A 22,100-nucleotide genomic window follows, 5' to 3' on the forward strand; every position below is an offset into this window, starting at 1 on the left:
AAGTTCCCAGGCTACACTGATGCTGTTGCTCCTAGAACAATGCACTGAGGACCACAGCCTCAACTCCAAGTGCTACAAGGAACTCCCGTGGGGGAAAATCAGCCACTTTGGAAGGGGCTGGCTGATCTGGGGAATGGCTGAGGAGAGATTTTTCAGCACATTTTGAGTCACACCAGAGAGACAGCTGGCCACTTTCTCCAGACAAGCAGAGGCCACCCCTGGGGTTTCTGGCCAATGGAGAAGATATTTTCTCTTCAATTTCTTTGATCTCAGTGGTTATACTGACTTCAAAATCTGGAGTAATCCCAAGACAACCTATTTGGGATAACTCGGTCCACAGGAAATAGTTCTGCTTAAAATTTCCTGTTTTTAATAGTTCCAATGATGCCAACTGGTTTCCAGGGTGAGGTGAAACTGGCTGCAGCAGTGGGTCAGTGGCCCTGGGAGGTAAGGAGGGACCAGAGTGCTCTGGGGCCACGAAGGGCAACAGAACATCTTGGAACTGAGGTCACAATGGCTGGAAGGCCAGGAGCCAGCAGGTGGCCCCCAGGGACCTGGGATGGGGTGGGGTGGGGGAGCAGGCTGGGTGGGGCCTCTTCCTCCTGTGGAACTATTTGCTCTCACAGCACCTGCTATCCTCCCGGGAGCTTCAGAAGGAGCCTGGCCTGGCCACTCACAGCCTAGAGCTGGCAAGCAGGCCCTCCCGGGAGCCAGGAAGCTCAGGTCACATCTTCGATGAGGACACGCTGTCTTTTCCCTGTGAATACCAGGTCTTTCCTTGATGTATCCTGCACATCCTTCTCTCAGTGCTGGGCAGGAGGAGAGAAGCACTCATTTGCTCCATGCGCAGCTATTAAGCTTCTGCCGCGTATCTGCTTGGTGCCAGGCACAGAATAATAGTGACCCATAAGGTGCCAATTGGGTCTTTCAGTCATCTTGGGTCCCAGTCTCAGTTCTTGCCTCCTGGGACCCTGCAGGGTTTGACCCCAAAGAAGAGGGACAGTAGTCTAAGCCAGGGTCTCTCTGCTGAGAGGGAGCATGCTCAACCCAGGGGGCACAAGAAGATTCTTTACGGCTAAAAATAGTCCAGTAAACAGGCCTTGATGACTCCCCGCAGCCAGGGTATGTGCGGCGGCGGTTTCAGAGCACTGGTTCTGGAGCACCACTCATTTCCTCTGGGCAGCACGATCAGGGTCCGGTGGGGTACTCTGGGCAGTGAGAGAGGCCATGGGGCTGAGCAAGTAGGTGGTGTAGCAGACACCTCCTGACCAGGTCCCCGGGACCAGGCTGTCCTTGTGGAGCTATTGGGCAGGATGCTGCCCCGACTCTTCTCCACCAGGGTCACATTCCCTGTGAGAAGTTCCAAGACCACTCCATTTCTTAAATCCAGTCTGATTTGGCTTTCCCACTCAGCCACACGTGTGCTCACTTGGGGCAGTTACCATGGCAGCCTCTTTCCTTCAAAGGCTTTGCCTAAAGGGGCTCCTCCCTCCAACCCTCCCAGCTCCTTCACCTACCACTGACTCCAATCCCAGCCTGAGTATGCTGGTCGAGCCAAGAGGAAATAAGTTTGGAACCGCTTACATGATTATTATCCCCACCTTAACCCCCCCATCGTGGACAGGCTTGGGCTATAGTCACGTCTGTGGCAGAAGGCTGGTGTCTTGCCTACCTCTCAGGCTCCCAGGATCTCTGCAAGTCCACCGCTGGAGATCCACGTCTTTTTCTTTACCTATCTGCTTTTCCTATCTTACCTCTATTATATTTCATAGGATGTGGCACTGGGCTGTCTTCAGCACATAGTAGTTGACTGAACAGACTTTTTTTAAGTTTAAGGAATGGTCTGAACAAGGTTAGTATTTCTGGAAGAGACTGGACACGAGCTGCTCCCAGCCATTAACACCATCACATGAATCAGCTCACTGGCTTCCCTCCACACAGTACAGAAAAAGGTCTTGATTTGGACTGTAGGTGGGGCAAGGGGGTGGGAGAGTAAAAAGCAAGGGTGAAGGCCAGGGAAAACAAGTCTGAAAGTAAGGCATAAGAGGGCACCAGAAACCATATCTGCCTCTACAAGTTTGTTCTCTCCATCCTACCTTTCCTTCATGGAAAGGTTACAGTAAAAACTTTTAAATCATTTGTCCCACATTTTAATGTCTTTCCCTTCGTAGTCCAGAATCAGGAAATCATAATCTCCTGCAAAGACTACGTCTTTACTAGGCAAATGCCATGAATCAAAAATAAACCTGACATTTCCCTGTAAACACCTGCTTCATGTGGACCTCCAGCTCTACGTAAAATGAATCTGATTTCATCAGGCATGAGGCTGGGGAAACCCCGAATCAATTTTAGAGTGAAAGCATATTTTGTGTATTTACTGCTATTTAAGGTCATCAGGGTGCAGGGGTGACCCTTCCTCTGGCCACAGCTCGTAGGGCTCATCTTGAAAGAGGATTTAAGACAATCAAGTGGTATTTCCATTGACTTTCCCGTCAGAGCGTGTTCTGTCCTCGGCCCAGCATGGAAGCAAATATCATAAAGCTATTGTTTCAGTTTACTTCCTGTGATATGAATCTCAATCAGAGGCCCCGACCCACAGCCTGAGTTTCTCAACGTTAAGGTTTCCTCTCCAAATTCCCACACACAACAGCCTACTGTGAAAATCAAAGGGAAACGTGTTACTAAGTAAAGAAGAAACTTTTCTAAAGCCAAAGCTGGTATTTTTTAGCCTTTTGAACTGTGAGCTATGCAACCAGCTATTTCCTAGTACAAAGGGAGACAACACTGTTCCTTGCTCACCTCGGTCAGAAAGGCTTAAATAATGAATTTGTGGTTTGACTTGGAAAAGCACAGCAACCTTGCATTTTGATAGGAATTGATGAAATGTATGCATTAGGATGGTTAAGATGTACCCTGATTTTCTTTTATATCCTTTCTCCGGAAGCCTTTTATTTTTACTATCAACGTTCATAATCATTTTTATTTCTAATCTATAACTTATTAGGCAGGCTAGAGGACAAGGGCTTTTATGTCAGCTTAGTTCTCTAGCAATAGTTCTTAGTTCTCTAGTTGTGAGGATGTCCCACTAGTCTGTGCAGATGAAGAAACTAAGGATCAAAGAGAGAAAGAAATGTTTAGAAATTTGAGGAGAGAGAGAAGGCTTCCACACAGAGATTCAAACACAGGGCTACTTGCCCACCACTCCTGTACTCCTTTTCTTTATGCCCCATCTAATTAAAAAAGCAAAGTAGGATTTAAAAAGAAAAAGAGCTTGTCCTGCAACTTCTGAAAACAGTTTTGACAAATGGTCCAGGAAAAAAAAAAGTGGGAGTTGAGAAACCATCTCCTTCTCCCCTGGCTGTGCTCATTTTATGAGAACTTTTCCTTCAAGGACACCAGGACCAGATGGCCCAAAGTAGAAACTTTTTATCCTTTTCTGTTATTTCTCTCCTTGGGACACCGAGGCCCAGAGCTGACAGGCAGAGGGCTCTGGTGGGCTGTGGGTGAGCCAGGCCAGAGGGCAGGCTGTGGTTTGCATAATGTACCACAGCTCCAGAGCTGACATGTGACGCCCCGCTGAAGGGACTCTGGTCCTGTCTGGGGTGCATCTAGTACACATGGAGGTGGTCACACTGGCAGATGTGCTCAGGGGGCTCAGACTCTGGTGTGTGGCCCCCTTAAGCCAACCTCTGAAGAAGGACAACAGGCTTACCTATGGGTGAGCATGGGCCACCAAGCCCTGCACCAGAAGGAAGGACAGGAGCAGCTGAGTGGGTGAGGATCTGCTGATCACCTGCTGCCCAGGCCAGTGGCGGTCAGCCCCACTCTGACTGTGGTTCCCTCCCTCTTGTCAAACTTCTCTCCCTGACCGGGTTTACAGAGTCCTCATTCCGTATCATAGCTATCTCTCTCATGCCCAAGATTCCAGGTGTAAATTTACCATGTGCTAAATATGTGACTTTAAGCAACCTTAACATTTCTGGGCCTCACTTCTGTGAAACAAGAAGAAATGTGACGTCCAAATGCAGTCCGAGAGGTGTCATATGATTAATATATTAGCCCTTCTGGTTTCTGCTGGTGGATGAATGGGGGTGGTGGTGAAGGAAGCAATGATTAAGCCAAAGGAATTAGTGTCTAGGAGAAGAATTTCAATTACCATAGCAAGGAAGTAAGGGTGTGGGGAAGGGCTCACTATCTGGTTATTAAGCGTCCCACTGCCACTCCATGTATACACAAAGATGACTCCAATGATATCAAACATGGCCCTCAGCTTTTTAGGAAGACAACCTCTATAAAAGAAAGAAGTGGTCAGGGATTATGCACATACCTATAATCCCTGCTACTCAGGAGACTGAGGCAGAAGGATTACGTTTGAGCCCAGCCTAGGCAATTCAGCAAGACCCTGTCTCAAAATAAAATTGTAACAAGGGCTGGGGATGTAGCTCAGAGGTAGAGTGTTGCCTAGCATGCATGAAGTACCAAGTTCAATCCCCACCAAGTCCCACCCCCACCCCCCCAAAAAAAGGAAAAAGGAACAGGCATATGGGTTCCCTCTGCTCTGTGATGGAATCGCCATCCAAAATCCCTGCTTTACCCACTGCACCCTCTTTCTGTAGTACCTGTGACTGCCTTGCTCAGTTAGCAGAGCACACATCTGCCCTTGTTTCTCCTCCCAAGATGCCCGCTAAAGCTCACAGCCTGTAGCACAGGCTCAGCCCCGGGTCCTGGGCCCCTGCGCGGCCATCCTCTTCTCTGAAGGTCTTTCCCCCGTATCCTTCCTGTGCTCCGGCCCAGAATAGCACAAGCTGGCCTGGCTTCCCTGTCTCACTGGATTCCCTCTGAGCAGGGCTTCTTTCCCAGAATAACCACGTCATAACAGGATGGCAGAACCCGCCCGGTCTCCAAGGTGCCGCTCTCCGGAAAACTGAAAACCAGCCACGAAAGCCCCTTCACTCTCTGATTGCCTCCCCCATGCTCACCCTGTCAGGCATTGTCACATGCTACCAGCTTTCCTTATAAAACTGACCAACTAGACGAGATTGTCACATAGGACCTGAAACTAGGCACCCTCTCGGGCCACCTCCTCCCGGTCAAGACTAACAGGAAATGGTTTTTGAAGAAAGTAACTTTCTGAGACGAAAGAAAATTTTGTGACCTGCAAACTGCAGAGATGCTAGGGAGGGTGACACTGAAGCTGTCCACTGCCAAGGACTGCCCAGTGTGACTGAGTGCAGCCAGACCACTCACTCCCTCAATTCCCACAGGCACCCTGTGCAAGAGACATGCCGAATCCCATTTAATAAGAGAAGAAACAGGCTTAGGCAGACCCAATGGTGTGCCCGGCCTAACTGGCTAGAAAGAGGGAAAAGATGGAAAGAGCACACCATCTCTGCTGATTGGATGACAGGGACTAGAACACTTCCTGCAGGCTCAACTCTTGCAGGAGTGGGATCTCATGGCCAGATCCCACTTGGTCAGCAAAAGCTGTGCTGGCTCTCCAAGCTCCTGTCCTCCCCGCATCCGGGTGCCCATGCTCTTGCTGGTCCTTCCCTGGCTGTCCTCATGGTAAAGGTCTGTACAGCAGAGAGGAAGGAAGAAAGCATGGACAGTGGCCTTATCATGGGTGGGCGTTTGCAGAGTGAAGTGTTGGGAGGGGGCGGTCAAGGCTTGCATCTCTAGCACCCTGGGGGCCCCTGGATATGTGGCGATGTTGATAAGGCTGCCATCCACGCCAGCCTGGGCACCTGGCAGTCTCACCTGAGGACAGGAGCTTGTGTGTCCGCAGGAAGCTGATGGCCAGCCGCATGATGGAGGCCTTGTCCAGGTGCGAGCTCACGCTGTGTGGCAGGGGCAGCTCATGAGCCAGTTCATAGAAGACCTCTGTCTCCTTGCTGCGCCGGCACCTTGCTGCATCTCGGGACTTCTCCTTCCTCCTCTCGGAGCTGCTCCTAAATTAAGAGACAGAGTTAGTCTCTACGAGGTCGCTGTCATCCTGTTACAGTATGCCCTTGATCAACACATGGCTGTGGCTCCCTCAAACCACATGCAGCCAAACTCTCCCCCTGAACGGATCTGGGCTCACATCAGCTGTCAAAGTTGTGTAGAATCTGCTTTAAGTTGCTGGCTTGGCTTTCAGGGTGGTGGTGTCTTCTCAACCACCTTCCCACTCTAGCATTCACATGATGCCCAAAACAGGGCTTTGTATGGCTGGGGCTCAACAAAGACTTGCTGACTAAATTAAGTGGTGATGCCTGGGACCTGGTCCTGGGTAGCTGGGGAAGTGGGTCAGTGTCCAGAGATGGAAAAGGAAGGGTGAGGGAGGTATGGTCAGTGGCCTAGGTGGCTCTGGCAAAAGCTCTGGAGAGTAAGATGAAAAACTGCTTCAGGGTTCTCTTTTTCTGGATAAGATGCACTCAGAAAACCTTAAGCCCAGGGCTGGGGATTTAGCTCAGTGGTTCCACTGCCTGCCTCGAAAGCACAAGGTCCCAAGTTTGATCCCCGGTACCCACCCCCCCTCCAAAAAAAGAAAACGTTAAGCCCAGTCCTGCACCTTGGATCCCATTTCATATCAGAGTGCCCTGAAAATATCATTATAGCCCAAGAAGAACATGCTTCTCTCTGGATCCCAAAGTACATGCCCTTCCAAGAGTTAAAAAGGAATGGGTACAAACATATTTTCTCTCCGAGTCCTGCCAGCTCAGGTTACAGCCTGTCTCATGCTCGTCTTCCTCTTTGCTTCAGGATGGAAGGAAAGTTGCAACCCAACAAAACCCACCTCTTCTCAGAAGTCCTCAGGAAATCCCGGGTCTTTTTCTAAAGCCTATGTCAAATTCCAACATGGGTAAGTTTAAAAGCCAGGAGGTCAGAGTTAGAATTCTAATTTCTCCACTTGTTAGCTCTAAACTATTTAACCTCTGTTTCTCTTTTGTAAAATTGTAATAATTATACCTACCCCACAGAATTATTGACTAAATGTGATTTCTTATGTAAAATCTTTAGCACCAGGCCTATACCAATCATAAGGAATCGGTGTTATCTATTATTAGTAAATGGTTTGTCCATGAAAAGATGACCATGCATAAAAAAGTTATAAAACAGTACAGGACAATCCTATTTTCATAGAAATTTATGTATTATATGTATTTTTTCTTTTAAAGTAAGTCCCCGACTTACAAACAAGTTCTATTTCAGGAGAATGTTTGTGAGTCAGATTCGTTATTAACTGACAAAGTGAGTCTTATACACCTGTGAATCTTATACAGTACACCTGTGAAAGTTCGTAAGCCAGGGACTTACTATATATTATATAGGGAAAAGCCAAGAAATATAGTAACTATTATTATAGCCATCCCAGATATAGTGCTTGCTACATTCCAGGTACTATTTGAGCAGTACCACATTAGGGTTTTAATTTACACAACTATCCTTGGAAACGGGTGTTATTATTACCCTTAACTTAGAAGGAAATGGGCCCAGGAGAGAGAAAGAGACCGTAATTCACCTATGAATGCTGGCAGGCAAATGGAGACATGCATGGGCTTTGCACTGGACAGGTGTCCCAGAACCCAGTCACTTGGCCATCAGTGTCTGTCCTTTCTATACTCGAAGCTGTTAGCAGTTGCAAAGTAATAAGGTTACTTTGCATGCCCCAAGATTATCTGTATTTTCTTATGTTTCTACAAATAACCTACATTAGTTGTTTAATAACAAAATTTTTTTTTGTTTTTTTAATGTTGAATATAATTTGCGGTTCTCAAGGTCCATGAAAACCAGTTCTAGCAAGCTCGCTCTATCCTGCCCTAGGAGATGTCCAAAACCATGGGCTGCTTCCCCTTTTGTTTGGCTTTGTGGCTTGTTATCTGGACAGAAAAATCAGTATTTTGGGATTCCTGGAATGTTGACATGCCTCTCAAACCCCTCAAGAGATTTGAGGCAGAAACACTGTTTTGATTTTACGACATACTTCATTTACAAAGACAGAACATCCAGCTCCTTGGATAAATTAAACATCATACACTCAAGAATATAAGAAGAATTCATCCAACAGCTGCTGACAGTCAGGAAGAACCTTCAAAAAATTGTGAAATCTCCCCCACCCCCACTTCCCAGTCTCAGGACTCCCAGTCCTGCACCCCACCCCATCCACCACGCTCTCAGAACCTACCCTCAGGGTGATTTTGCTTTTATAGCCAGACTTTAAAGGCTGTTTGTACTTTAGTCCCTCTTATTTTCATTTTAATCCTAACCTCTGATGGGGGCGGGGGTTTGCAGGCATTCGGCACAGGAAGAGAAGTTGGAAAGGGGACATGATACTAACCCTGAACACATCTCATGATCATTGGGTAATGAGAGGCAGGTAAAGGATGTCAGGTTTTATTCTTCACCACCAACCCTTGCATGCTCTGAGAAAAGCATCATTATTAACACATAACCCAGCCATTAGGGGCATAGAAAGAAGCCATCGGGTGAAAAGACCCCAGTGCAGGCTGAAACATTAACAGCAACATCTGCATGCACAAGTTCCCTTTGCCTTCACCCCTTTCCTAGGGAAGAAGAGCCCACAAGGCCATGGAAGAGCCAGGAAGGGGAAAAGCAATCTGAAGTCAGCATGCCAATACTCTTCACTGCTTAGTGGTAGAAGATAGCAGCCTTAGCAAGAAATAAAGAAACAGCAGCACCTTAACATTTAAGAGGAGAAAGGCTGACGACCTTAGGCAGCCTCTTGGTTTAAAAGTTGTGTCCTGCATCTTAGCTGCCTTGTTTTCACATTTGCACTCTAGGACTGGGCAGATATTCATTAGATTATCTAGTTAATCTTGACACAGCCCAGAGATGTCTGTCGAATGTTGACTGTCGAAAGAACAGACAAAAATTTATAACGCTGCAATCATTTAATTAGCAACACTGAAGAATAAGAATAATTAATACTAAGATGAAGGTGAGCCCTCCCCAAATCCAACCCATGCATGTACACTGTACACTCTGCTTCCTCCCATGATTTATCACAGGTGGAGACGATTAGGCACGGTGGTGTTTGCAGAGACTGGCCACAATCCTATCTAGCTGATTGCAGACAGGAGAATACATCATTCTCTAGGTTCTGATAGATAGCCTCATCTGGGAAATGGGACGAATTCCATGTTTTATTTGTCAGAAACAAATGGAATGAGTGTGAAAGTACTTGAAATCTCTCCAACAATGAAAACCATCAGGGCAGATAATAATGACCCATTATCTAGCTCATCTGAGCATTAGTCACTCAGACCATGGTTACACCTGCTCTTCATCACCAGATAAACCGTCTCAGGGCCAAAGAGGGCTGAAAGGGGCTGAAGGGGGATGTTGGGCCAGCTGGTCCTTACCAGTTCTTTGTGTCATACTGCTGAGTCTTGTTAGGTCAATGAGGTGTTTCATTTCCTAAAATATTTGCCCTCTTTTTTTTCTCTCTTCCTACATGAGTCCTAGCATTAAACTGAAATCAGCGAATTATTTTTTTAATGGCAGCCCTAAAATTTACATGTTAAGAGGTTTTCTGTTGTTATTCTCTTAAAAAGATATTTTACCCTAAAATTCATAATCAGAAAAGGCTCCGAAATTTCTCCCTCCAAATAGTTTTTCTCTCCAAAGCTCCCCCTCCTCTCTTCCCTGATGGCTGCCGTGCTCCACTGGGTGTCCCTGCACATTCTTTGGCTCATGGAGTCCACATTCTAAATGTGGTCCTCTTTACTGTGTCCTCATGCAGAGTAAATCCAGAAGTGTTTACTGAGCTTGTACTGGACCCTGTGGTCCCTGGAGCATGCATGAGAGCCACGATTCTTATTCTCTGGGATGATGCAGTCTAGTTTGGGAGCCAACAAATTTAAATGTCTCCATTAACCACAGGAAAAAAGCACAGGCAGTAAACACAATAGGTGTTTCACAGGCTGGTGCCTCACACAGGACACGGAAGACTACTCAGGGAGGCAGGATTTCAGCAGGACCTAAAAAAGATAAATAACAACATCCTTACAATATTTTAGTTCAGAAGGCACTTTTTAAACGTGGTATCTCATCTGAGTCTCATAACTCTAAGAAATACTGATTATGTCCTGATTTAATAGATGAGTATGTAAAAATTTAGAGAGATTCAATAATCTGCCAAAAGATGTCTCTAACACAGTTCTTCAGGGTCCAGAATCAAAGGCCTTTTATTGGCAGCAAGGAAACTAGTTATTGTACAAATGGGACAGGCCCAGTGCTGTGTTAGGTATACTACTTTGCCACAAATCCGATGTTCATCCATACCATGGGAGGAAGAGGTGGGTAAGATCTGGAAAAGATCCAGGACAAAGACTCCTTGGAGTGGGGCAGCTCTGTGTTTAAATGAGCACCATGCATGAGACCTAGCACCTTAGGAGTAGGACTAGGAACCAACATCCATGTTCAAATGGGGTGTGAGGGGGAACAAGGGATCTGTGCGGTAGGAGTTGGCAGACGGTCTTGTCACTGCAGGGCTGGTGTGCAGAGGGTTCATTAGCTGTGACTCCTGGGGGCTCCAGAGAAGAAACCTTGCTGCATTATCTCGCCCAGATCTCACCACACTCTAGTTGGACAGGCAGTTTTCTAATTTTTTTGGCCTTTTAATATGTACACATTTATACTTATTCTCCCCAAGTCAGAAACTCACGTAGTTCTGAAACATTGCATCCTGACTAAAGGAAGCAACCACTTCAAGACCAAGTAGGCAGTCAAAAGATAAAAGTAACTGTCCAAAGGGTACAGCAGATACAGCCATCCCTCAGTATGGGCAAAGGATTGGTTCCAGGACTTTCACCTCCTCCTTAGATACCAAAATCTACAGATACTCACGTCCTTTATATACAACAGCATAGTATTTTCATAGGAACTGCACACATCCTATATACTTTAGATTATCTCTAGATACTTACAGTTATCTCTAGATTACTTATAATGCCAAGTACAATGTGCATGCTATGTAAATTGTTGTATTGTTTAGAGAATAACAAGAAAAAATAACTGTACTCATACAGTACAGATACCATTTCCCCCCACCAAGTATTTCTGATTTGTGGTTGGTTGAATCAAAGGATGTGGACCCTGAGGTTATGAAAGGTTAACTGTATATACTACAACTTAACCAGAACAAACTTCATTGCTCATGTGACTTTTGGGCTACTATTCCAAGCATGGCTTGTGGATCTCTGCTTAAGTCACTAATCCACGGCAATCCATTCCTGGTCAAGATGGTCCTGGCTTCTGACCTCATATGAACATAGCCTGGAGGGACCCCAGATGTCACCTGCTGCACCTCTGAGGCTGGCTGATAATTAACTGTAGACTCCTGGCCTTTAGAGTGATTGGGACTCATATGCATAACGACTCTGGCCATCAGGGTTTCAGAAGGATAAGCATAGTACCCTATAGAAGGTTAAATGGCTTAGAAGTAGAATGGATTACAGAAGGTCAGGGAGAGCACTGAAGCTAATTTAGTCAGCTTTGAGCAGTCTATTGGGTGGTGGTGAAATTCTAAGCACGTGCCAACTCACAGAGGGCCGTGAGCAGAGGAAGTAAAGGTCAAATGCAATTGGGAGGATCTAGCATCTCTTCAGGGAGGCTGTGAAGCTGCTGCACATGGGCTGCCTGATGGGAGAAACACTCACCTCAAGTCCCAGAGATCAACAAGAGTCACTGTCTCCCACTCATACAAGTCAGTCTCACAGATTAGAGGAGAACCAAGGCCCCTGGTTCTTAGTCCTGACTGCTTCCTGGAGTCACCAGAGGATCTCAGAAATCTAAGCCCTGGGCCAGGCATCATGGTGCCCACCTGTAACCCCAATGTAGTATTTGGAAGGATAAGGCAGCAGGATAATGAATTTGAGATGAGCTTCCACAATGTAGTGAGATGCTGCTTCAAAAACAAAACAAATAAGCAAACCTGATGTGCCAGTCCTGCTGCCAGTGATGCTGATTTGTCAGGTCTGGGATGTGACCTGGCAGTGGTAGTTTGAGAGCTCCCTGCGTGGTGTACATGTGTAGTGAGTGTTGAGAACCACCACTTCACATCAGTCAGTTTTAAAGCTTTGTTGTTGTTGGTTGGTTGGTTGGTGATTTGGGTTCTTGTTTGGTGGAATCTGGAGTTAATTGTCTTTGGAGATGCAAACAGCAATATTACTTTTTTTCTCAAAGACGTAGGAAGAAAAGAAAACTGATGTTTATGGAGCACTGGGACAGGGTGCCTGCCCTAAACGATTTTTTGACCCTTACTTATCCAATGTGGCATCATTGGTTCCATTTTCAAAGAACAGAGGCTTTCAGTTTTAGCCAGCATCAGAATCACCTACAAGGCTTTTCTATATAACCAGGATTTCTGAGCCTGTTGTCACACATCTATGGAGGACTGAGACCCAGGTCTACTTCTAACACCTAACCATGCCTCTTTCCTCTGCCAAGCACCGTGTCCACATTCATCGTGTCCCACATATTTGATGTCACCGTCATAAACCAAATGAGTATTTTATCTAGGAGCTAGCGGGACCATCACTTTATCAGATGCAATGGCTATAAACAGGGAGGTAAAAATAATGAGACAGAGTCTGGAACTAGGTACCATGTAAAAAGTGGCTACCCTTTGCAGTAGTCACTTGTGGAGAAAGCTAGGACTTTATTTGGTGAGGTAGTCACTTGAACTAAGTATTTTGGGAGGTCTCTTCAGAATTAATTTCAGAGCCCCCCCCCCACATACACAATCAGTCACAATACCTCATAGCATATTCATTTTAAGTCCCAAACACTCTTCTTCAGTTTACCAACCCTTTGTCACCAGAATAGGCTGTGGATGGCTTGTAGTTGCTGGAAATAAAAGGTGTCTCCAAATGATAAGATTTTGCCCCAACTGATGGCATTCAAAAGATCAGTCTTGGCTCTGGGGGCAATCTGAAAGAGTGGCAGAAATGTTTCAAATGGAGGCAGTGTTTTGGGGGCCAACCTTCTGGGAGCATCCTGATGTTTGTTCAAAGGCAGTAGCGATTAGTAGGGGCATCTATCATATAGAGGAGGAAAAGGCTGTAGGCAGTCAAAGTAGAAGACATTAAATTGGCAAACTAGGACAAAGGAAAAAAGGTACCGATATACTTAAATACACACACCTTTTGAAAGGCATGGTCTCTGTCCTGAAAGAGAAGACTAATAACATAGACTAGTATGTGAAATGTCCTAAAAGAAGGAAAAGGAGGAGGAAGACATGAAGGCCGGAGTAGCTAAAGTCAGGGTGGATGCTTCCACCCGCCTCTTCCCTGAAGGGATAGTCCTGGAAAGCATCTCACACTCAACCTCCCACACCTCCTCCTCTGGGCTGAGCTCCAGCTGCCTGACCCATTCTGGGGTCACTGGCCCTCGGGCTGGGGGACCTGGACTGCATTCAGAGCTGACAGCAACTTCAGGGCTTCCCCAACTTGGCCCACTAATGGTCAATTCTGCTTGAGGCTGACTGGAGATTCTTATCTGCTGGCCTCCTCTGCTCCAGGCACCTTAGAGAAGAGAGCAGCAGATTCAATTACCACACAGCCCATCTGGGGCTCCAGACACCCTGCTCCTTACATCATCTGAGGACACCTGGAGTGTCCCCAGCCCCGCTGCGAAAGCTGGGAGTGGACAAGAGTAGCCATGAAAAGCTGTCCCTATACTGAACTTCACAAGCTCAGGCCCATTCCGTGTTCTGGTCTGAATGTTTATGTCCCCCTCCTCAAATTCACATGTTGGAATCCTCACCCGCAATGTGAGGGTATTTGAAAGTGGGGCCTTTGAAATATGATTAAAGCATGAAGGTGGAGTCCTCATACAAGAGGCCCAGGCAAGATCCCTCATTCCTCCCACCATGTGGTAACACAGAAGGCTCCATTCTGTGCAGCAGGAGGTGGGCCCGCTTCAGACACTCAATCGCTGGGGCTTGATCTTGGCCTGCCTGGCCTCCAGAAATGGGAGCAATAAATCTCTGCTACTTATAGGTCCTCAGGTGATGGTAATTTGTTATAGCAGTCTAAGACTGTAGAGCTCTCTTTATTTGACATCGTAATACCACTTCACATTTGTGCCACACATTGAAGGCTACAAAGCACTTTATTAAGTGAAGCAGTAAATCTGTAAATACCACACAGAAGCAGCAGCTACCATTATTCCCATTTTAGAGATGGGGAAACTGAGGCTTAGAGAGGTAACAGAAATATTTGGAAATGGGAGAAATAGGTGGAAATGGGAGATGTGACTTTTTCAAGGACATGCAAACAAAAAGAATTAAAAGAATCATACCACAATGATATATGTGCACCCATGTTCATGGCAGCACAGTCTGTGATAGCTAAAACTTGGAAACAGCCCAAATGCCCATCAACTAGAGACTGGATAAAGAAAATGTGGGTTTTTTTATAAAATGGAGTACTACTCAGCCATAAAAAATGAGAAATTAGAGACATTTATAGCTAAGTGGATGAACATTGCGGCGATACTCTTAAGTGAAATAAATAGCACACACATGTATAAATATCGAATAGTTTCTCTGGTGTGAGAAACTGAAAGTGTAAATAAGGACTAAAATGTATAATAGGTAATGTGAAATAGGAAGAAAAGGGGCAAAGGGGAAGGAAGTGGGAGGGCTAGGGGAAAGGATAGAAGGGAATGGGATTAATGTGAGAAAATGGAAAAATAGGAACAAAATCTTTGTAAATAGGGAGGAATGGAGGGGTTGAAGGGAGGGCTGGGCAAGAGTGAAAATAAGAACCAAGAGAGACTATGTAAAGGTGCAAATTTCCAATGATGAATGTCATTATATTGTATACCTAAAATGTACCAATGATAGAATGAATAATCGATAATGCAAAATAGGAAGAAAAGGTCCAAAGGGGTAGGGGTAGTGGGAGGGGTAGGGGAAAGGAAAGAAGGGAAAGGAAAAAATGATGAGGAATGGAAAAAATGGAAATAAAGTCTTTGTAAATAGGGAAGGGTGGAGGGCGTGAAGGGAGGACTAGGAATGGGGAAAAAATAAGAACCAAGACGCATTATGTAAAGGTACAATTCCCAATGAGAAATGTAATTGTGCTGTATACCTACAATGTACCAATAAAAAATAAAAAACTAAAAAGAAAAAAAAAGCCTATTGCCAATCAATGCTAGAGATGCAGAATAATTGGAAAAAAACTTCATTATATGTCTCTTATAACTTAGTTTTTCCTACCAGACTTTTTTCTTTTTTAAAAAATGCTTGGTGGGGCCAGGGATTTAGCTCAGTTGCACTGTGTCTGCCTCGCAAGCACAAAGTCCTGAGTTCAATTTCCAGTACCGGAAAAAAAATGCTTGATGGAGTGAGGATAGGGCATAATTGGTACAGGAAGCTTAAAAACTACAGAAAGGCATAAAGAAAAGTAATCTCATTGGAGTTTTGGATTTTTACTTCGCTCTTTTTAGTTAACATCATGCCACACTTTTAAGAATTTTTTTGATGTATCCATAACCAGTCAGCAATATTATATTATGTGAATGGATCCCAAGCCATTTTACTATTTTCTTTCTGTTGTTCAGTTATGGTTTCTAAATTTTTAGCTGTTATAAATAACACTGTGATGACTATCTCTGTATCAGGTATTGCTTTCTAATTTATTTTTATGGTCAAAAATGACATAGATCCATCTTCCTGACAGCTCTCCACAGCAACCCCACAATGAGCCCTGTGGAAGTTGAGCAGATAGATTTGGCTACATCAGCATCCTCAGGACCTTGGCCATTGTTACCAAACACAGAGGCTGGGACGAGGGGCTGCAGAAGTAGACAGCAGAGGGGAAAACAACAGCAACAGTGTGCACTCTCTCTTGGGCTTGGACTCAGCCTGTTTTCCCTGCCTAAGCACCAGTTCCTGGGGCTTCTTCTTTTCCTTGTATCCAGGTTAGTACGTCAGAAGACAGGACCAACTGTGCTGAAATTTCAGGCTGCCTCTGACTCTAATCCAGTCCTGAGAAGACGGTCACCCTATTGGCAATGATGGTTAGAAGGAACTTGGTGGAACCTTCACCCATAAAGTCAGAGAAAGCACTCAGAAGGAGGGGCATTTTCCTGGATGTCCAGTGGCCCCTGATGCCTCTACAGGCCTCTACATCCCATGCAGACTCCAGCTCAGGGACCAATTAACTTCAACAAGCTGAGATGCTGCTGCTACTGCTCCAACTAGCAAATAGTCACAGGCAATACTTTCCTGTTAACAAAGAATTCTTATCCTGCTGCTGCAGTCTAATCCTGAGAGGTAAGTACGGCCTCATTCCTCATGACCCAGGAAGCAGCAGGCCCCAAGGATGTCAGTGTATGCCCAGAACTTGCCCAGTGATGGAGCCAGACCTCAGCACTCACAACTGTATCATTCAACCCTGCACAGCACACTTTCCTTTGTAATTGGGCAACTTTCCTCCAAATGCCAATAAACAGGTCCCCCTTCCTGCAGGTTCACAGACTTCATAGAGCTGGGCACATGAGGGTGAAGCCCTCTAAGGACACTGAATTTGATGACCCTTTGGCAACATATCCTTCAGCTCTAGGGAGCAAAAAAGAGGGACAACCCTGCCACCACCTTGTCCTACATCAGCTCTTCAAAGGGCAAACCTGCCCTGGACAGTGTTTTCTTTTCCTTGGAGATGTCTGTCCTAAAAAATTTAAACTAAAAAGAAAATGCAAGTGCTTGCTTGGCTAACAGAGCACACAGAGACCACAGGTAAGCGGTTTATTCTTGGGAGACTCTCTCCCTGGGGCCACTTCCCTGAGCCTGAGGGAGTCCCACACCCAAGCTGTTACCAGGTCAGACTGAGGGGTTTTCCTTGAGGTGTCTGCTCACTAGCAGCCTTCTTCCTTTGGGTCTCACAGCATACAGCAGGACAATCTGTGGTTTGGCTCAAATCACCCCGCATGTGCAGCCAGCCCATTTCTACAGCAGTACTTTCAGCTAAGCAAATCAACGGACAAACTGCATAGCAGTAGGATAAAGAAAACAGTATCCACATAGGGGGCAGCTTGGCCATCCATCAAAGACACACTCCTCCCACAAGCCTGTGTTCTTCAGGAAGCCCGAGCCTACACCGACTTCTCCATATAGAGATGGTGCCCTCTGCAGGCAGGCAGCCCAGTGTAGTTCTCCCTTTACTTCACCCCAAGTGGACCCCACATTCTTCTGGGAAGAGACCCCAGGCTATTGTTTTGATATTGTCTAAAGCATAGTGGTACAAGCTGGAGACAATGGATGATATCTACTTTAATGATCTCTGTTCTGCAGACTCCTCAGAGCCATTCACAGGTACAGATCTTTCCTAGGAATTCTAGTCAAACCTTAATTAGAATAAGAAGTTTCCACCTGGGAAGATTCACTGGCGCAGACACACTCAAAGGGGGAGCGTGTGTGTACACACATGTATTTCATAACACTCTGAATAAAATCTGGAGTCTGCACTAAACCTCTTGTGAATCATCTGTGGATCACACAGAGCAGCACTTCTCAACCTTACTGTGCACAGGAATCTCCAGAGACCCTGTCCCAGTGCAGGTGATTCAGGAGGTCTCGGTTGGGGCCCAGGGCTCTGTATTTCCACAGCCGCCCGGATGATGCTGATGCTGCCCAGTCTGAAATCTCATATTTTGAGTCAAAAGAGACCCAGAGACCCATGGACTCTTGATGCAGATGTGGCTGGGTGGCCATGGCAGTGCCAGTGCTACGCTGATGTTATCTGTATCCAAAGGCACCTGAAGTCTAACAAGTTCAATCTTCTCTTCTGCTGCGAAGACTCCTATTCTCAGGATGCACTTCTCTACAGGATTTCACTAAGCCCAACTTTAATGTCTGTTGCCTCTTTCATATCTTCCTCACCTCCATCATCCCATCCCTTCTTATTTCTTAAAAATACCTCTCAGGCTCTTCACCCACCCCCAGCTCCCTTCTCCAGGGCACATCCCGCCCACATCATTCACTGCCCTTATTAAAGGCCACCCTGTCTGGCTGGCCTTTCTGTGCAAATGCCCTCCCCTGCTGTACGGACTGCAGGGGCACAGACTACTTTCGTGTGTCCTTTAAAAGACATTAGGCCTGGGCAGCCTAACTGGGTAAATATGTGCTAATTGATCATAAGGACCACTCAAGTGGGCGCTCTACTCTCCTTCCCATCTCAAGGAGTTAAGAAAAAGTGACCACAGCTGCCTTGGCCTCTAGCCCTAGCCCTAGTCCTGGGCCCCATTCGCTTCTGGGGCTGCAGCTGGGCCAGCTTAGGTTTTATGTCACTCTGCATGGCTACTCTTCCCTTCAGTGAAGAGTTAAAGCATCGGGAAGGCTGCTTCCCACTTGGAAATCTCCATTTCCTCCTGCAGTGTGAACAAGAGAACTCTATGGACAGAGGCTGAGTGAGCCAACAGTGGAGGGAGTGAACTCACTCTGAATGGGGCTCTTCTAACAGCCGCCAAGTCAAGTCATTAAGATGCCAGCCCTGAGGTGCAGCCCCCAGCGTCACCTCTGGATAGTCATATCCTCAAGCCTGCTGCCGCCAGGGGATGAATGGTGAGCACAGAGCCAGGGAAAGCAAGCTTTTATGAGCAGGGATGGGAGGACCTCTTCTTCTAGGATGGAGGTGGGGCACTGTGGAGGCGCAAAAGAGGCCACCCCCTTCCTGACCACCCCATGGGCTTCACCAACTGAACTAAAATTAACCCTCTGATTTACGTGGGGTTGCCAAGACCTGATTGCTCCTCAAAAGGCAACCAAGAAGGGTCGGGAGAGGTAATAATAACATTAGAGAAAATATATGGAGTGCCAAAAATAATTCCTGTGTCATGAGAAAACAGAGCTGGGCTGTGGCAGAGGCCAGCACCGGGTATATTCAGGAAGGAGGGGGCAGAAATTCCCCTGGCAGTGTCGTCAGACATTCTGGGTAAAGAGGGAAAAGGTCCTAACTGGATGAAATTGTTGTCAAAGAGAACCCTTCCAGTACAGAACGTGATTTTTAAGTGCAGCTCTTTCTTCATTATTTCAGGTACTTTGATTTCAAAGGAAATCATATTTCTTTGGTCCTTTAATCAGGACTGACGCTTAATCACATGTTAATGCTGCAATATCCTAGGCTCTGCCCTACTAATCCCAACCCAACGCCAGAACTTCTGGTGCCTGGTATTTTAGGTATTTCAAAACAGTGAGGGAGGAGGGGGGAAAAGCACAGCAACTCTTGCCCTCCTACCCGCAACCTATAACCCTTTCTTGCTGCCCATCTGAAAAAATAAAAAACAAGCAATGAAGAAAAAAGAAAAGGGAAGGAGGAGGCATCTGATGGCAGGGAGTCTCCTCTGGGTGTCCTATATGAGAACTCTGATTTGGAGCCTGTTTATATGGTCACATGCCGGGCGTGCTAGGGTCTGATTCATGGTCACGGTGCAGGGCAAACACTTGCTTTCTCCTGAATCTGCCCCTCTCTTCCTCTGATGAGACCATATCCGTGAACACTGAGGAAGGCTTGCTCCATTCCATTGCAGAGAAGTCATCAAAAGCCAGGAAATGCTGGAAGTCTTTCCCCAAATCAGATGATAACACTGGGCGATTTGGCAAATAGAATGGTGTTTTCCCTCCAGCAGTAGCTTTTCCACTCCACTCACTCAACAAATATGATTCCTTCTTCAGGTGCTGTGACGGTGAGCAGACTGACATATGGAATAACTATTTCTGCCTTCAGGGAGCTCACAGAGAGGTGAGAGGTTAAGTCCTGGGAGGCTGGCAAGTGAGAGGTTAAGTCCTGGGGGATTTCAAGGAGGAGCAGGATATAGGGAGGCAATCAGGAGAACAGAAGAGGGGACAAGGACACAGCTAGGAAGGTGACAGGTGCTAGTGCTCAGAAGAAAGGTGGAGAGCAGTAAGAGTGGGAGAAGGCACTGCTGAAATTCCCTGCAGTGCCAAGCACTGACAGGTTGGCCAGCCTTTACCCCCTCTACCCACCACTCTTTGGCCACTCTCTATTTGGCACCAAAGCCAGGGGAAATGATTATCTTTGTTAGAAGCTCTAAATATGGCAGCAACCCTTGGGTTGCCACAGACTAGAGTCCAGCTCAGTCCACAGAGACCTCAGGAAGGCATTCTTGCTGAACAGCAAGTCACAGTGTTACCCAAGGAATGAACAACAAACTTTACCCAGGGTGCACATTTCCTCAGGCTCCAGGGAGGTTTTATTTGTTTCCACAAATTGGAGCTTCTCTCTTCCAACTCTTCTTCCTTGCCCCTCACGTCCTCCCCCACTGACCAAGAAGAATGTAATTACAATTAGGCCTCAGGGAGAAGAACAGCTCACTAGCCCGCTGGTCCTTCCCCCAAACTGTGTCCAGTGGGACACTCTCCATTTAAAACTGGAAATGGCTCCCTACTGCCCCATGCTGCTGAGTTCAACACGCTCCTCTGCCAGTTCTGACCTTGCTTGCCAGCCCGGCCACAGCATGTAGTTCTATCCCATGCTCTACACCCCTTTCTGCCCCCCAGCCGGGTCTCTAGTTTCTTTGCTCTACCTGGAATGCTGTTTCTTTTCCAACCTTCCAAACCCTCCCTTTTGAGGGCCAACATAGGCCCCTTCTGGCCACTCCACTGAGCCCAGGGTAGTGCCCCACAGCCCTGCCCCAAACACTAAGAGAAGTGATCTGAGCCAGCACCTTGTGGTTCCTTATCGTAAAGGTTTCCTCTGAGGACATAGGCAAAATGGCAAGCTGAGGTATCATGGAACCTCATCCCAACAACAGGGTCATATAGCTTCCCAGCTGCAGGGAGGATCAGGCCAGCTACCCTCCCTCAGACATGGGAGCAGTATCGCAGAGTTTTAATACTTTGGTGCTTCCTAGTGGGAAGTGGATTAATAATAAAGAGTAATGGTGGCTGCATGTATTACCTGGTCACTTAACACCCCATGACTCTTCACTGTCCTTAGGGAACAGATCCTCATATGCTGAGGATGCTTTCATGCAGAAGGGGCTGCTGGGCCTGCTGTCCTCATCGAGTGTGTTCAGTGAGCCAGCTGCTGGTCAGTTCCCACTGACACAGGTGAACAAGCCCAGGCAGGGGCAGCCCAATCCCCCTTCCCCAAGAGCCACAGGAGGTTTCCATTTGGACCCTACCTCCTTGACATAACAGGACCATCTATTGCCCAATGCCACCCATCGCCCAGAGCCTTTGCATCACACATACAGGTGACCTTCTTTGAGTTGATTTCTGGCCAGGGCTCCACCCCTTTGATGATGTAACATGGAGATGAGAAAATAGGACAAGCTTCCTCTCACTGCCACCCCAGCCACAAAGCAAACAGCCAAACAAGTTGCTAAACACAAAATCCAAGGAATAAAACCCAAATTTAAAACCAAATGCAGGGAATTCAAATATGTTACATGAATATAATCATTATGTACTGCAAACATGTACTAGTAAAAATTTAAAAATAAAGGTCAGACTGGCAAAAAAAAAAAAAGGATCAGCAAGTGGGCCTAATAACCCACACTTTGGATTAAGCATTCCCCATTAGCCCAGATTTTTATAACTCTCTCCCCACTTTCAATTCACTGCAGACCCACCACATACTCCACACCAGGGGGGCTGACAGAGCCCAGCTGCTTTTCTTATCTGGCTCACCTGCTAATGGCAAATCTCTGCTGCTGAGGCTGTCAGTGATCTCTGCAAATCACTTTTATTAGAGATAATGTCATTTTTACATCATTAGCCAGCCCAGCAGTCAAAGGGAAAACAAGTGGGTATTTTTTTTCTTTCTGTGAAACACCAGTTCTGCCCTTTCATGCTGACAGGTGACAGGGAACTGGTCACACTTTTTAAGAGATTCTGGTGGAAAGGCTTGGCACTTTACCCTGGCCCTGGCTGGGTGGAACTCCTGGCACCTCCTCCCAGGGCCTCAGCAGCAGTGACAGATATCTGGGTTTGGGCTGGTGATGTCCACTGCCCTGACAGCTCATGAAGGGACTACTGGTTACACAGTGGCCAACTGCCTGCACGCTCAGCTCTGCCTAGCAGATAAACAGTTGTACAACATCCAGGCAGGAGCATGGCTAATTGTACT

At 46.6% G+C, this 22,100-nt stretch overlaps 1 protein-coding gene and 1 long non-coding RNA gene across 4 annotated transcripts in view; one reads left to right on the plus strand and one right to left on the minus strand.

Annotated features, from left to right (window-relative positions):
- Epas1 (endothelial PAS domain protein 1) overlaps positions 1–22,100 on the minus strand; it is an 83,524-nt gene that overhangs the window by 30,390 nt on the left and 31,034 nt on the right. For all 3 annotated transcript variants that reach the window (XM_004839395.3, XM_004839394.3, XM_021253816.2), the window contains exon 2: positions 5,758–5,948. In XM_004839395.3, coding sequence (XP_004839452.1) covers positions 5,758–5,948 — 191 coding nt within the window. The remainder of the gene's footprint in view (positions 1–5,757; positions 5,949–22,100) is intronic.
- LOC110347968 (uncharacterized) lies at positions 462–8,499 on the plus strand. Its single transcript, XR_002392918.2, has 3 exons — positions 462–770; positions 6,742–6,841; positions 7,759–8,499. It is a non-coding gene; the product is annotated as an uncharacterized LOC110347968 (long non-coding RNA).

The sequence above is a fragment of the Heterocephalus glaber genome, unplaced genomic scaffold (assembly GCF_053883595.1).
Source record: "Heterocephalus glaber isolate CG9 unplaced genomic scaffold, H.glaber_assembly_v1.0 deba00001457, whole genome shotgun sequence".
NCBI lineage: Eukaryota > Metazoa > Chordata > Mammalia > Rodentia > Bathyergidae > Heterocephalus > Heterocephalus glaber.